This window comes from Drosophila serrata, unplaced genomic scaffold, assembly GCF_035046125.1.
Source record: "Drosophila serrata isolate PLE 108 unplaced genomic scaffold, ASM3504612v1 contig_233, whole genome shotgun sequence".
In the NCBI taxonomy this organism is placed as follows: Eukaryota; Metazoa; Arthropoda; class Insecta; order Diptera; family Drosophilidae; genus Drosophila; species Drosophila serrata.
This window is the reverse complement of record NW_028257131.1, coordinates 723,553-738,620: the sequence shown is the minus strand read 5'-3', so window position 1 is coordinate 738,620 and position 15,068 is coordinate 723,553. Positions and strand designations below refer to the sequence as shown.

Genomic DNA, 15,068 nt, shown 5'->3' with positions numbered 1-15,068 from the left:
TCTGAATAATGCATGAAGTGTGAAAGCGGCAAGGGCATTAAATGAAACGACGACGACAGCAACAGGAGCTGTGAGCTGTGAGCTGTGAGCTGTAAGCAAGGGAGTTGCATGAGCTGGGAGCCAGGGACAACAATATAATTGAGCGACAGCAACATTCAACAGCAGCGGCAACACAGAACAGCACAGCAACGAGAATCGTGTTACGGGTTAAACGAGTATGCGAATTGTCAATTGAGTGGCCCTTTTAGCTGGCCAAACAGGAGAATGCCACCGCATCTCATCTGAAATCATCCGACTCGGAGTCTGAATCCAAGTCCGAGTCCAAGTCCCAGTTTCTCACCCATCATCTCACGAGGGGGACTCATCAATGGCAATGGGAAAAGGAAAAAGGAAACTGGTTCTGGTTTGTTTTATTAATTATTTTTAACTACTTACGAGACCCAAGAGCAGAGGTTTATGGACGAGAGACGAGTGCGAGATTGGAAAAATCGATGGCAAGTCGATTGCCAGACATCACGAAGGACTCCCGAAAGAGCGAGAGAGCACCAATTGAGAGAGACAGAGAGAGAGAGAGAGAGACGGAGAGCCGTCATCAGCGCCAAAAGCTTATGGCTCAATTTGTATGCAGCTGGCGTGGCAAGAGGCTTAAGAGCCCACCGCTTACCATCGCCTGAGTGGCACGCAACAGGAGTGTTGTTGTGCACAGGGAAAAATGAAAATTAAAAAGCACTAAACGGATGTGGGAAGAGACCCTGGCTGCAGTTGATTGCACTCCCTATTATCCTGCAGTGTACTAAAAATAGCATTTAAATGAAACGAAATTAATGCTTCATTAATTTTTGAATTATTACTATACTGGTTCTGAATTCCCTGATGATCATAATAATGGTGTAACCTTTAAATATTACAATTTAATGTAATCAATGGGAAATATTTATCGTTTTTAGTTACATTTATGTCATATTTATTCATATATCTCCTTTTAAAGTGTTCTTAATGAAATTTATCAATAAAGTTCCTAGTTTTCCTCTCACTGTGACACTCTAAGCAGTCGTCAACTCATTAAATTTGTTCCCTTTTTCTCTTACTTTGCTTTCTTCTGTGGTATTTGCACAAAATGCGCTAATAACCCGAGTGGCTAAAGGCACACCATCTTTACCTATAGCTTCCTCCATCGCTTCCTCGCTTTTGTGGCCACATGAAAGGCGTTGGGCTAACGAGTTAAAATAATTTAATAAATTACACACACAAAAAGCCAAGTGCCAAAGAGTTGCTGTCGAGTGGCCAAACGGCGTCACCCATCGACCATCATCTTGCCCTGGTGGATACTGTGCGACAAGGTGGAAAAGTTTTACGCCCCTGTGACCTTGAGTGCACCCTCGAGCCACGAAAAAGAGTTGAGAGTGCAGACAGCTGGGAGTGGGTCTCTCCCTGTCCGGAGGCCGAGCCTATTACTAAATTAATAATCCCGAACAGCGCAAACACAAAGCCGTCAGGAACAACAACAACAATAATCTGGCCCAAAGGCACTGGGCAACAGCAGTGACGAAACTGTAAAAAATTATCGCACAAAGGCAGACACACAAAGGTCGTTGGATCGGTAGGGTCTCTGCAGATGGAGGGACGGACAGACAGGCAATCCTTTTAGCCTGGAGTTTATCTGTTGTCCTTGTGCTGCCATGTCCTTGACAACGCGAAAAGAAAGTGACAAACAAACAAACAACCGACAGAAATCGAAAAGTGAATCATGTTTCGCATAAATAAAATATTGTCAACAAAGACGGCAAAGTATTTCGGGAAATACCCTCACTATCCTTGTAAAATATCCCACAGTTTTTTAGTTAGAAGCCAGAGTATACACTTTACAAACATTTAAGAAGCCTTTTTGCTATACACAAAGCTAAAAAGACTGATTTAATTGTTTTCTAATGAAATATAATTATTAAATACATACAAATTACCGCAAAAAAAGCGATTCTGTTTAAATCTAGCAAGTTTTTCCCCTTTGATAGGTAAAGCAAACCTCTGTCTCTCATTATCGCTATCCACCTTGGCTTAAACAAGGCTTTTTACGTTAACGTTTTTCCGGGTTTTCCCACGATATCGGCAACGACAAATTCGCATGGTGGGCGTTGACCAAAGTCAACAAGTCAGAGAGCCAGCTAAAGCCGTAAGATTCGCAGGCAATGCCTAAAATGTAAGCAAAATAAACACATTTCAAAGGTCCGTCCGCCTGTCTGCCACTCCGGCTGACTGACTGAGTGACTGACAATGCAGGCGGACTAGCTCTAGGGGATCGGACCGGAGTGGAGTGGAGGAGTCCAAGGCAAATAAAGGAGGGACCAACTGCTGATGCAACCTACGAGCCCGCTGAAAGGTTCATCCCAGCGAGAAGGCACTGGAGAGAGGCCGCGTGGCAGGGTGCACACACGTTCGGAAAATGGAAAAACGTTCGAATGACCAGCCAGGCAAACTATTCCGCATTCTTCTATAGAGACTGGCGGCGACGGGGTGTGCTCTTTTCGCCTCGATTCGTTTCCAGTCGATTCGATCGGCGATCTCCAGCTGCCGTTTTGGATTTATGATTTATGCGCCCGCTGCCGCACAGTGGGCGGCCCCAGAGACTGAGGCTGACTTTGACCAGGTCACAGTACCACCCCGAGGCCTCTCTTGCCACCTTCCGTCGCCCTCGGCCTGGCGGATGTCACGTTGCGCGCAGCCATTTAGCACTTGAGCAAACAGCAAGATTTAAATGCTTGCGCAACAATTATTGATTTAGTGCACAAATTGTGCAATAATCTTTCCCAGAATCAGCCAAAACGAAGCCAACGACTTGCTCGCGGCAAGGCAGGAAGCAAAACAAGAAATGGTATTTATGTTACTGCAATTTAAATGGAATTTAATATATATTGCAAGTGCCAAGATATTGCTGTATTTTGTGAGCATTCCTGCTAAATTTATGAACTATTGTTGACACAAACTGAACCCTTTTTGGAGAAGGAAAGTCACCCAATGAGACTGGTTATCTTCCTTGGCAAAACACGTATAAAAAAAGGCAAGCTCAACTCGAAAAATTTGCAAAAGGGGGCCACGGCGGCCATCCGCTTGGGCAAACAGCGATCCAGCGCAACTCGGAGAAGCCCGGCAGCAACACGCAACGTGGAAATGAGCAGCAGCAGCTGCTGCTCCTGCTGTTGTTGGTTGGTGGACAATGACAACGCTTGACACACGATGTCATGTTGTCGCCGGGCACAAGTAAATACCAGTGAGCACGGGGATGGACCCTCTGGCCAGCGTGGCGTGGCATGGCGTGGCATGGCCCTGGCAACCAGAGGCAACAGCGGTGCCCTCAAAGTGTGTCCTGGAAGGGTAATGGCCCATAGAGCGAGTGACTGAGTGAAATGTAACATTCCCGGTAAATGGACTGCGGCGGATAAGCTGCAAAAGTTTCGAGACTCCAACTAAGTGAGACGAAGTAATAAGGCACAGAGTAGTAATCATACTGATTTGCTGTCATAAGGATGGCTTAGAGAGCCAAGGCAAACAGTTTGAGTGATTCGAAAGGCAGTTAGCCAGCATTCAACCCTTTTAGGCTTCGGCCCCGGGGCAACAGCTGCGAGGGAAACTATTCCGACGAGGCGAGTCAAGCACTCAGAAGTGCCAGCCACTTATAAAATCAACAATTACCCAACATCATGTTTGCTCAGAGTCCAAAAAGAAGAAAAAAGCCTGACTGAGCCCCCCCATTCGACCCTGAAGCGATTGGGATTGGATTGGTTGGACGAGAACAATTACAAGTACCCGGGGCCAGCAGATACGTACATAACATATATCCACATACTCGATGCTTTTCAACATAGCCGAGTAAACATTTTATTTGAGTTTGTAATTATGTGTGCTTGATGATAACTCGCAGATAATGCCAGGTAAATATTTACACCGGCTCGCTGACGGTTGCTATTGCTGATGTTGCCCCTCTGATGCTATTCCTGCCCGGTTGCAAAAACATTTCCGACACGACTACTGCAGCTATGTATGTATCCCCTCCTCCCCTAGACGCCCACTGGCCCACTTGCCCCCTTTTGGACAGTGGCATTTCCTGTGGCACAGGGGATGGGGTTCGCTGAACATTTTTATGGCTTCTCGAATGCGTTTAGCGTTCGCCTTGGCCAGACAATAACCAGATTGACTTTTAGCCCGGATCCGGACCCGGGCCCCCAAAGTGATGTTAAATGTCATGTCCGTACAACAAGCTCTGTCGAGAGTATTCAACCCAACGATATCCTGTATCGGCTTACCCCCGTGGATCCCATCATCATATTCCCCCGGCTTTGGCTTACTTAGTGGGCGACTCACCTGATGTAGGCCACTTCGTTGTTGTTGGTTAAGCGACGCCAGCCAGGGGCCAAATTTCCATTGTAACTATTGGTCTTCCTGTTGCTGCCATTGCTGTTGCTGTTGTTGTGGCTGTTGCTGTTGCTATTGCCACTGGCATTGTTGACTTTGGCAACATTCTTGGCATAGAGCTGATTGTTCTGACTCATTTGACGCGATGCCGATGCAATTGTTGTCGGCATGCAATGCGTTGCAGCAGCAGCAGCAACAGTTGCTGCCGTTACTACTGGTGCTGGTGCTGATGCTGCTGCTGCTGCCGTCGACTTCATTGGCAATTTTATCTGCGCCTGGCGCTGTTTGGTTTGCTGCTGTTGTTGATGTTGCAGGAGGAGTTGCTGGTTACTGGTGGGGCACACAAAAATATGCTGCTGCTGATTGTTGCGCTGCTGTTGCTGCTGCTGCTGCTGCTGCTGCTGCTGCGGTTGTTGCTGCTGCAGATGCAGCATGTTGCTGCCATTGCCATTCACCAATCCAACTGGCATTATCTGCTGCGTATGCTGCTGATGTTGTTGTATAGATGCACTTGTAACGACCCGCGATACAAATTTCGTCTGTTGCTGCTGGAAAAACTGATGATGTTGATGTTGTTGCTGTTGCTGCTGCTGCTGTTGCTGATGCTGCTGTTGATGCAATGGCAACATTTGCTGTTGTTGCTTGAACATGTTAATCTGTTGTTGCTGATGCTGCTGCTGGTGGTGATGCATCTCGCTGCTGGCAACAGTCTCAGCACTCCCAGCAATATTCAGCTTGTGCTGATGCTGTTGCTGCTGCTGGCCAGCCGAGGCGGCGGCCATGGCGATACAAGCAGCCGTTTACAAGCTCCTCCGCAATTCAGGAGCTGTAAGGGTAGCAAAGGAAAGACCAAAGTTAGTCACATACTTGCTGGAAATAATTTCTATTAATTCCTATTACCTAAAAAAAGCTACTGTTTAGATTCGGAATTTAATGTAAATGGATTGTCTTATTTGATTTTTTATGAATTGAATTCGATTGTAAGTTTAAAGTTCCCTAAAAACGCTACAACGGATTTTATATTATAGCCCTTTCTTTTTAAAAGCTGGTATACAGCAGCTTAAAACTATTGAAATATTTATCTAACTAAATTAAATCATTAAACATTAAACTAAAAAGGTAACAAAGTAAATTTCTAAATTCATTTCCAATATCGTATCCAAAGAAAAGTATTTAATTATTTCGCTTTAATTTCGATTTAACCCAAAACTTTACTCCAGAAATGACTTTCAAAAAATATTTGAACAGTAATAGTATTTATTTGACCTTTTTAAACTTTTATTTGTGGGGCTTGACCTTTATGGAAATGCCAAGATTTATATGAATTTTAATAATATACTTTGCTTCATTATTCATTTTATATGTATTAATTCTCTATAATTTGTCTTCAATGCTGGAACTTCGAGGGTTTTGCTTTTGTTTCTGACTTAGGCCTCGAATTAAATTGGAATGGAATGGCGTTGCGGCTATTGTTATTTAGTGACTAAGTGCCGCGAGCGTGTAAGTTTACCACTTACAGAAATGAAGGTCCAATCAAAGTTTATGCGTAGCGCAACTATCGAACGTGAAAGTGTTCGAATTACGCGTCTAAAAGTCTGAGATGGAATGGAGTAAGTCTCGTAAGTTTGTAAATAGATATTTCTAACTGAACGATCGCATAAACGACATGTCGTCCATCGTAGGCCGCACCTTTCGTTATTCATGCGTTGTTGGCCTCTGTTCCCTACTAGTTTTGTTCCCCCTTATTCCGCTATCTGCGCTCACCTTTTAGCGTGCTTTTCGCTTTGCTCATTTGCCAGCATATTAAATTAATTTTGAGTTATTGTGTAAACGAGACGCGGCCATGTCATGTTCATGTTTTTTACGATTTGTTTTTGTTTCTTTTTATATTTAAACACTTAATTTCACTTTTTTTTTCCTCTTTGTATTATTATTATTATTATTATTATTTTGTTGTATTCTCAACTTTTCTGGCTGTAACAATGCGACAACGATTGTGGTTGTTGTTGTTGTTGTTGCTGAGTGCTCATGACTTCATTTGGAATTCAGAAAACGAACGTCAGCACATACACAGACACAGAGGGCACGGGCACAAACGGAGCCAGTGGAGAGCAAAGAGCGCACAACGCGTAAAAGTAGGTGAATGGAGCATGAAGACACCGAAGAAACGAAAGAGGGGTAGGGGGAGGTCCAAAGATGAGAGGGGGGACAGTGCTTTAGTACACCCACACCAACGCACGCACTGACTCCCTCTCCGAGCCGTCTCGTGAAAAACGAGAAACAAAAAATAAATCGCTTTACTTTAGCACAATTATTTGCAGACCGTTTTAAAGCAGCCGTATTAATACAGGGCGCCTTTATAATTAATGCGTGTGTTTGCCTGTGCGGACACCACCTGCCCTCCGGTTCTGCTCGAGCGATCCGCACACAAACACAAAAACAAACGACGGGCGGCGAGAGCGGGAGCGGGAGCAGCAGCTGTTTGCCTTGGGCAGTGGGATGAAAACGGAATATTGGTGGCTATCTTCGCTCGCTGTACGGGTATTGGGCAATCGCACATACAAATACACACACACACACACAATCGCACAGATGGGGCGAGAAAACGCGTGCCTATGCTGCGGTTTACTGCTGCTATAATATGTACAAAGTGACCTCAATACGCATTACGCTACAACACAAACACACACAACGCACTTCACTAGCTGGCAGCTGCACTTCGTTTTGGGCTTTATTATGCACAGACTCGGATTACACCAAATGCCAATTAAATATGAATTAATTACAACAATTTTATGTCGCTCGCTTGATTCACGCAATATTATGGCTCTCTCTCGCTTGCTCTCTGGCTGCCACTCTCAGTCTCTCTCTTTTTTTCGCTCTCGCTCTCTGTACCACTGGCAAACGCGCACACGAAAATTTTTTGCTGCCCGAAATTCGAATTGCATTCGCTTTTCTGCGGCCAATTACCGTTTTCACCGCACCCAATTATGCTTATATTTGACCACGGCAAGTGCGCGCATTTATTGTATCGGAATTTTTATTGGCTTTTACTGCTTTCGACACCCGCTAGCCGTAGCTCCGTGCACTTTTCCGAACGGACGACAACAAAGAACCGTTCGGATTTTGAGTTGAAAACGTAATGAATGAAGGCAAAGCAAAACAAACATATGATAAGAAAAGCCCAAAGAGAAATTCGAAAGTGCTATCGAGACTATCGATGTTTTACAATGGCGGTTGGTAAGGTTGGGAACTCTGCTAACCTAGAAATTAAACAATCATATTTATTTGGCTGATTTTAAATTACACCGTCCGCGAACTATCTACGAAAGGCAAAGTAAGGAATGCAAAAATATGGGATAGTATAACACGTCGATGTTGAATTGCTTTTCCCACCATCGATATATCGATGCCAAACATCGATAAAGTATCTACAAATATATTTTGCCATAATTTAACAAACACCTTTCATTTAAAAGATATTGAAACGTATATTAATTATATATCAATTTTTATTTTCCTATAATTATTTGAAATAAAAGTTACAATTTTAATTAATGATACATATTTATAAATATTCTAAAACATTTTATTAAAATTAAATATATATATTTTTTTATAAACATTTATTTTGTTTCTAAAAAAGCCCCTTAAATAGTATTTTTATCGTTCTAGCTTAATTTTTTGGTATTCTTTTTTGTCTTCCTCATTATCGATATTGGAGCTATCGATCATATCAAATAGGATGCCACACTGTCTTGTATTTCGCGGCGATGTTTAAAAATTCCACATTAAACAATTGCGCCTAGAAATTATAAAAACTATGGCAAAATCACAAGAACATTTAATGATGCAATTAATTTAATCTTTCGGTGTTGCACCAGTAATTTTATTACTCTATTAATATCAGGAGCAGCGGTCGTCGTATTTACTTTAACTTCAAGTTTTAAATAAAGGATCCTGCATGGTAATACAAATAATTATATTTATTATATTTAATTATCTTATTTGCTTTATCAATTTTTTGATTGTTTAACTTTTAAGTAATAATACAAAATAGTATACAAATATAACTTATTTATATAATGTTTCTAGTTATGAATACGAAAAATGACTGCCACGCAAGTGTTATACCCGAGAAATATTGAATAAATGATTTGATTTCTGTAATTAAACATTTTCAATATCTAAAGAATCAAACGCCTGAAGGAGCGGAGCGCTTTTTATGTATGACTGATAATTAAAGCTTATATTATTTTTTAAATTTCTGTAGAAATTTGGCTGCTCAAAAAAATAGGCATATCCATAACTTTTATCATTAAAAACAAAAATAGTTTCGTCGTGAGAGTTTATAATACGCTTTCCCAGAAATAGCAACATTTAACTCTAAAACAGCCAGACTGGCAACACTAGGCACAGTTGTGTTATCGCACTTATCGAGTGGCGTGATTATTCGATAGCTTATGATAGAGAAAATGTACGTCATGTGATTGTGGATTCTTTTTTTCGCACGGAGCAGTCACCTGTCGGGCAAGAAAAATACAATTACGCCTGCAATTCGGTGAGTGTCAGCTGGAAAACGTGAAAATCTGGACGTGCTAACGCTGCCCTATCCACAGATAGTCAAGAAAAAGCAGCAAGATGGCGGCCCAAATACGCACCGTGGTGTCCCAAACGTTTATATGGCTTTTCCTCGCCGTGGCCACCATCCTGACCCTGTACTTTGTGATGACAGGCAAGGGCGAGCGGGTGAGCGTGGGCTGGTTCCTGGCCTCCTCAAACCCGTACATGTGGGCCTGCCTGGGCATCGGACTTTCTGTCTCTCTGTCCGTGGTGGGCGCCGCCCTTGGCATCCACACCACGGGCACGAGCATCGTGGGCGGTGGCGTTAAGGCTCCTCGCATCAAGACCAAGAATTTGATCTCCGTCATCTTCTGCGAGGCTGTGGCCATCTACGGCCTTATCACGGCCATTGTCTTGTCCGGCCAACTGGAGCAATTCTCCATGGAGACGGCGCTGACGAAGGCTGCCATCCAAAACACCAACTGGTTCTCCGGTTACCTCATCTTTGGCGCCGGTCTGGCCGTCGGCCTGGTCAACCTCTTCTGCGGCATCGCTGTCGGAATTGTTGGTTCTGGAGCTGCCCTTTCGGACGCAGCCAATGCCGCTCTTTTCGTCAAGATCCTGATCGTTGAGATCTTCGGCTCGGCCATCGGTCTGTTCGGTCTGATCGTCGGCATCTACATGACATCCAAGTCGAAGATGGGCGACAAGGAGTAAAATGGACACCAGCTGCCATCTATTCAGTGTGAGTCATCCCGTTTACAGTTGAGGTCAAGATAATAGCACTTGAGGTCGGTGATTATAATTATCATTATTTTTTATGGCTTTGGGTTTGTTTGTAACGATTTGTTGGTAATCAATTAGACCGATATATTTATTGAAGGAAAGCTTTATTTGTTTTTGAAACTGAATAATTTTGTTGCATTTTAAAGAAATATTGAAAGGAGATATTTCAATATAATTAGGATCTGCCAGTCTTTTATAGAATACATTAAATACTTTTTAGTTGTAAACGAAGAATTAAAAGTTTATAATTACTGAGTCAAGATAAACTAACGGATAAAAATATAATTGTATTACAATAATATCATCTAAAAATATTTGTTTAAAAGAACTGAAAGTCTTGCAATTATTATTTGCAGTTATTGTTACCTAAATCTGTGATTTAATAGAAATTGCTGTCAAATTTTCTTAGTTTGGCCAGGGAGTTCGAGGCTCTAATTGATTATCTAATTTCTTGTGTAAACGCTAAAGTTTAATGAGAATAAATGTATTACTATTAGACAAGGTTGAGATTAAGCCAAATGGCTTTATTTTCTATTGCTTATCTCCATGTTTGGATTATATTTGTGTGTTGTAATCCATTTTTAAATTATATATACTTTGAAGACTTCTACATATTATCAAGATATTTGAAAAATATAGGACAATAATATAATAATTATAAAAAATCATAAGCCCAATTGTATGTGCTATTATTTCGATCGCTAATATTTATATATTCATGTAGTGCCCGCATTTAATTGTAATCTATATTTCTCCACAGCCTACTCACTTCCATCACCAGAATGAACAACAATCATCAATCGTCACGAAGGCATTCCCCCATTCCCCCCAAGCAGGCACGCTGAACACCAGTGTTTGCATTTGGAAATTATTATTTTTGGAAATTACAAATCGTTATATGCAGTCACAGCTTGCAGGAGACTTGCGCCCCAACAGAAAACGAAATCCGATCAGCCGAAACACTTTAAACTGGGACTTTAGTTACTTATTAAGTTGATAGTTGGCTAAGTTAGCTGTTGGTTTTCACGCCTCGCGCACTTTTTCAACCGCCAGCATCACTCAAAGGATTGGGGAGTGCGCCCGGTGTGAAAACGACAGTGATTTGTTTATTTAATTAGTTTGCCAAACGAAAGACAACGTGTGTGTGTGTGTCCGTTTATGATTTTAAGTAATTTGTTATGTTTGTTACTGTACACACTTGGCACTTGTATGGCTAAATGAGAATGTATTATATTAACTACCGTAAATCGATAAACTTGTATATTTCAGGCTACTGTTGCAGAAAGGCAGAAGTTGTAGAAAGATGCACAGTCGCACTATTATTATTATAGCAAGTATTCCATATTAAAACAAATAATAAAATATATACACGTTTTGTTTGTCAATCTGAGTCAACTAATAACTAAGGCGTATCAGAAGAGTGCATTGCGTGCAATCATCACTTGTATGTATGTGCATACATTCATACATACATCAACCAAGTTTTCTATCAAATCGAAAGAGTCGTTAAAATTATATATGTACGTTTATGTAAGCTCAAGTTGCGGCGCTCAAGAGATGACATAAATAGTTTGTTATCTTTAAAAAGACCTGTTTCTTGATCGACCACATGGGAATAATACCATCACAATATCAACCGAATTATTAGGAAGATTCAAATAAGGTATCTGCATCCACACTATGTGTGATATTTTCGAAGTGAAATAGTTAGGGGCAAGGTTATAGCCAGAATTATTATATTTATTTATATAGCACATTTTAACATGAAATAGGAAAGATCAAACTTATTATTAATTAATGCATAACTTACGCATAAACATATTTAATTAAATTCCAATAAGATATATTTTTAAAGGGAAAAGTATTTTGTCTCAGCCGCATAAGGTTTAAATTATTATTGATTTCCAGTTCCTGGCTTCAAGGAAGTTTGAAGCTTCTAGGATCTTTAAAATGGCCTTTAATTTTTGTATATATATTAACGCGAAAGCTTTTAACGTGAAATGTAATCGCATTTGCTAGGAAGTTCCAATTTAAACCTAATCATAACCGGTAATCCCATAGCCATATTTGAACACCCGCCGAAAAGATGCGTTAACCAACACTTTTCACAGAGTTGCATTTTAGCGCCATTTTGCAAAAATGACAGCTCCGTTAGCTTTTTCGCATCCTCTTTCTTTCCCGTTCGCTGAGTCGCACGCGTCGCACTGATTTTTGTCCGCTTCGAGCTTGATTTAATTGGCTAAAAATGTCCGAGGGTGTTGTTGAATCCAATACTGAGCAGGGTCATCTGCCTCCCCAGCAGCAGCAGCAGGATGAAGAGATCTGGGAGGAAGAGGGCGCAATCACGATGCCGGCCCAACCGGCCAACGAATGGCCAGAAATCAAGCTCTTTGGTCGCTGGGCCTGCGACGATATTTCCATCAGCGATATCTCGCTGCAGGACTACATTGCGGTGAAGGAGAAATTTGCACGCTTTCTGCCGCACTCCGCTGGACGCTATGCGGCCAAGCGTTTCCGCAAGGCCCAGTGCCCGATCGTGGAGCGTCTGACAAGCGGCCTGATGATGAAGGGCCGCAGCAACGGCAAGAAGCTACTCGCTTGTCGCATCGTCAAGCACGCCTTTGAGATTATTCACCTGCTGACCTCGGAGAATCCCCTGCAGGTCACCGTCAACGCGATCGTCAACTCTGGGCCGCGCGAGGACTCTACGCGCATTGGACGGGCTGGAACTGTGCGTCGCCAGGCCGTCGATGTGTCGCCTTTGCGGCGCGTAAACCAGGTAAATACATACATATGTACATGCAAAGCACACTTTTTACAAAACATGATCTATCATGTCCTATATTTGTGAAATGGTCCAAGGTATGGGATAATGAATACCTTTTGAACTAAGAATCTTTCGAAAATATCAATTTGCAACTATTTCATAATTATAAGTATAGCAACACCGATTTTTAAAAAATATTTACATGTTATATACGACATGCTCTTAAAAATATAGAGTGCGAAATCAATGAAATCCTATATCTCAATAATTTCGGGATTTTGCCAAGTAAAATGTGGGTTTATCTTAGAAAACTCTTATACATATGTTTTTCACATTAAACTGAAATAATCTCCTCCAATTGCAGGCCATTTGGCTGATTTGTACTGGAGCTCGTGAGGCTGCCTTCCGTAACATCAAAACCGTGGCCGAGTGCCTGGCCGATGAGCTTATTAACGCCGCCAAGGGGTCTTCAAACTCGTATGCCATCAAGAAGAAGGATGAACTGGAGCGCGTGGCCAAATCGAATCGTTAAATGCCGATTCTTTCACTTCATTCACTTTCCTACATAAGGCCTTATGTAACCATTTAACCTTCTAACTGATAATACAAAATTGTATTTCAAATATTGTGTTTTACTGTAGGTACTCCTTTTTATAACAAAGGGAGGAGTTGAGAAGTCATTTGAAACATGTCTAAAAAAGTCCGGTAATTTAGTATATTTTTTATACATTTAAAGCTCTTGATTTAAGAGCGAGTTTTGGCAGTTTCGTAACGAATATAGAAACCAAAAGTTTTATGTAACTTTGATTTATTAATCAAAAGGTATTCGTCAAACTGAAGAGAGGAATCAAACGTGGGCTTCAAAATGAGATTTGCAACTGTTTTCGGGTTGTTCGTCGTTGGTGGTTTCTTATTGGTGACTGGTTGTGTAATAATGGCAAACGTGATGACTGGAACTGGTGAGCGGATGGGACTCGGCTGGCTTCTGTACACATCAAGTCCCTTTTTGTGGGCCGGCCTGGGCATTTTCCTCTCTTGCTCCTTGTCCGTCGTGGGCGCTGCCCTCGGCATTTACATGATTGGCACGAGCGTTTCCGGTGGAGGAGTCCGATCGCCGCGAATCAAGACAAAGAATCTCATATCGGTTATTTTCTGTGAGGCAGTGGCCATATACGGCCTGATCACGGCCATCCTGCTGTCCGGATGCGTTCAGGAGTTTTCGACGATACGAATGTTTACAGTGAAAAGTGTATTAGAGAATAATATGTTCTCAGGATTTGCTGTTTTCGGCGCTGGCCTGTGCGTCGGATTGGTTAACATAGCCTGTGGCGTTTGCGTCGGTATCGTCGGGTCTGGAGCTGCTCTTGCCGATGCTGCGAATTCGGCGCTGTTTGTCAAGATTCTCATTGTGGAGATTTTCGGCTCGGCCATTGGTCTGTTTGGATTGATCGTGGGAATCTACATGGTATCCAAGGCCGAGATGATTAAATAAGCAAATAAAGTCAAGAGTTTACAACTGAAAAGCTAACATTTATTTGGTAATTAAAGCTAATCCTCCCCATCATTATCATCATCGCTATCATCGTCGTTGCCATCCTGATCGCTGCCATCGTCGTCTTCCTCGTCCCAATGTTTGATCTTCTTGTTGGTCATAAAGTCCTCGCGCAGTACACTCCACTCGGACTTCTTTTTACCGGGAGCAGAGGGACCGTCATCATCCTCCTCATCGTCGTCGTCGTCTGATTCCTGCTCTTCCTTCTTTACTGAATTATCTATGGCTGTGGATTTGGCTCGCTTGCCGCTCATCAGAACGTCCAGGAATTTGCGCTTATTGATATTGTTGAGCACTGCGTCCTGCCGGCTGTCCAGGGGACCAGCTTCCTCCAGCTGCTGCTGTAGATCCTTCTGCTGAATGCGCACTGCATTAAAGAACTGAACGGTTCCTCGGGTTGCAACCTTTCGCAGAGTTCGTTCACGATCCATATCCCGGTAGCTGGGCTTTACGCGCAACTGCAGCGGGACATTCTTGCGCTGTTGCTTTGTCAGCTGAGCATCCAGAGCGGATGCCTCCGGTTTCACATCATCATTGTCATCATTGTCCTCGTCATTTTCCGCTTTCCCCGCTGACTTATCGATCTCGAAATCAAAGTCGGGCTTTGATACTTCGGATTTCCGAACCTGGACAGCCGCCTGACTGTTTTTGGCGCGGGCTAGAATGGTTTTGTTTTTGGTCTCTGGTTTGGAGGTTTTTAGTACTTTCAGGATGGAATCCGCCCAGCCGGTGTTGCCCTCGACATCGCTGCCCGAATTTTGGCTTCCCTCGGGGTCGGATTCTTCAGGGGAACTGTCCGCTGCTGGAGCTGGCGCCTTTTTTGAGCGCTTCTCTGTTAGAAGAGCCATTTTACTTGGATGAGCAAATGAATCCAACTTTAAAAACAAATCAAGCGTGTTTATCACGTTTTTAGAGATGGGAAGGTTAACCACTTGTTACCCGACCAACGAGGCTGCCACCTATCGAATATGAAAATAGCTATAGCTAATTATT

General features: G+C 42.5%; 5 protein-coding genes across 10 annotated transcripts in view; 3 read left to right on the top strand and 2 right to left on the bottom strand.

The window, feature by feature from the left end:
• The window catches only part of sba (six-banded), a 30,339-nt gene extending 22,727 nt beyond the window's left edge, over positions 1-7,612 (bottom strand). For 5 of the 6 annotated variants that reach the window (XM_086830278.1, XM_086830275.1, XM_086830273.1 and 2 more), the window contains exons 1-3: positions 7,378-7,608; positions 6,172-6,381; positions 4,357-5,233 (exon numbers count right to left, since the gene is read on the bottom strand). In XM_086830278.1, coding sequence (XP_086686404.1) covers positions 4,357-5,189 — 833 coding nt within the window. In that variant the 5' untranslated portion in view covers positions 5,190-5,233; positions 6,172-6,381; positions 7,378-7,608. Of the gene's footprint in view, positions 1-4,356; positions 5,234-6,171; positions 6,440-7,377 lie in introns of all 6 variants that reach the window. The other variant, XM_086830277.1, reaches the window with a different exon arrangement.
• A 1,283-nt stretch (positions 7,613-8,895) lies between these two features.
• Positions 8,896-11,141, top strand: VhaPPA1-1 (Vacuolar H[+] ATPase PPA1 subunit 1). Its single transcript, XM_020957171.2, has 3 exons — positions 8,896-8,968; positions 9,027-9,715; positions 10,517-11,141. Exon 2 carries the CDS (start codon positions 9,049-9,051, stop codon positions 9,685-9,687), a length of 639 nt encoding a protein of 212 aa, XP_020812830.1. The 5' UTR covers positions 8,896-8,968; positions 9,027-9,048; the 3' UTR covers positions 9,688-9,715; positions 10,517-11,141.
• Positions 8,896-13,146, top strand: RpS5b (Ribosomal protein S5b). Its single transcript, XM_086830280.1, has 4 exons — positions 8,896-8,968; positions 9,027-9,715; positions 10,517-12,535; positions 12,888-13,146. Exons 3-4 carry the CDS (start codon positions 12,002-12,004, stop codon positions 13,053-13,055), a joined length of 702 nt encoding a protein of 233 aa, XP_086686406.1. The 5' UTR covers positions 8,896-8,968; positions 9,027-9,715; positions 10,517-12,001; the 3' UTR covers positions 13,056-13,146.
• A 128-nt stretch (positions 13,147-13,274) lies between these two features.
• Positions 13,275-14,046, top strand: VhaPPA1-2 (Vacuolar H[+] ATPase PPA1 subunit 2). Its single transcript, XM_020957354.2, has one exon. The coding sequence runs from the start codon at positions 13,389-13,391 to the stop codon at positions 14,013-14,015; it is 627 nt and encodes a 208-aa protein (XP_020813013.2). The 5' UTR covers positions 13,275-13,388; the 3' UTR covers positions 14,016-14,046.
• Positions 14,033-15,010, bottom strand: LOC110187867 (RRP15-like protein). Its single transcript, XM_020957352.2, has one exon. The coding sequence runs from the start codon at positions 14,921-14,923 to the stop codon at positions 14,072-14,074; it is 852 nt and encodes a 283-aa protein (XP_020813011.2). The 5' UTR covers positions 14,924-15,010; the 3' UTR covers positions 14,033-14,071.
• Between the last annotated feature and the right edge of the window lie 58 nt (positions 15,011-15,068).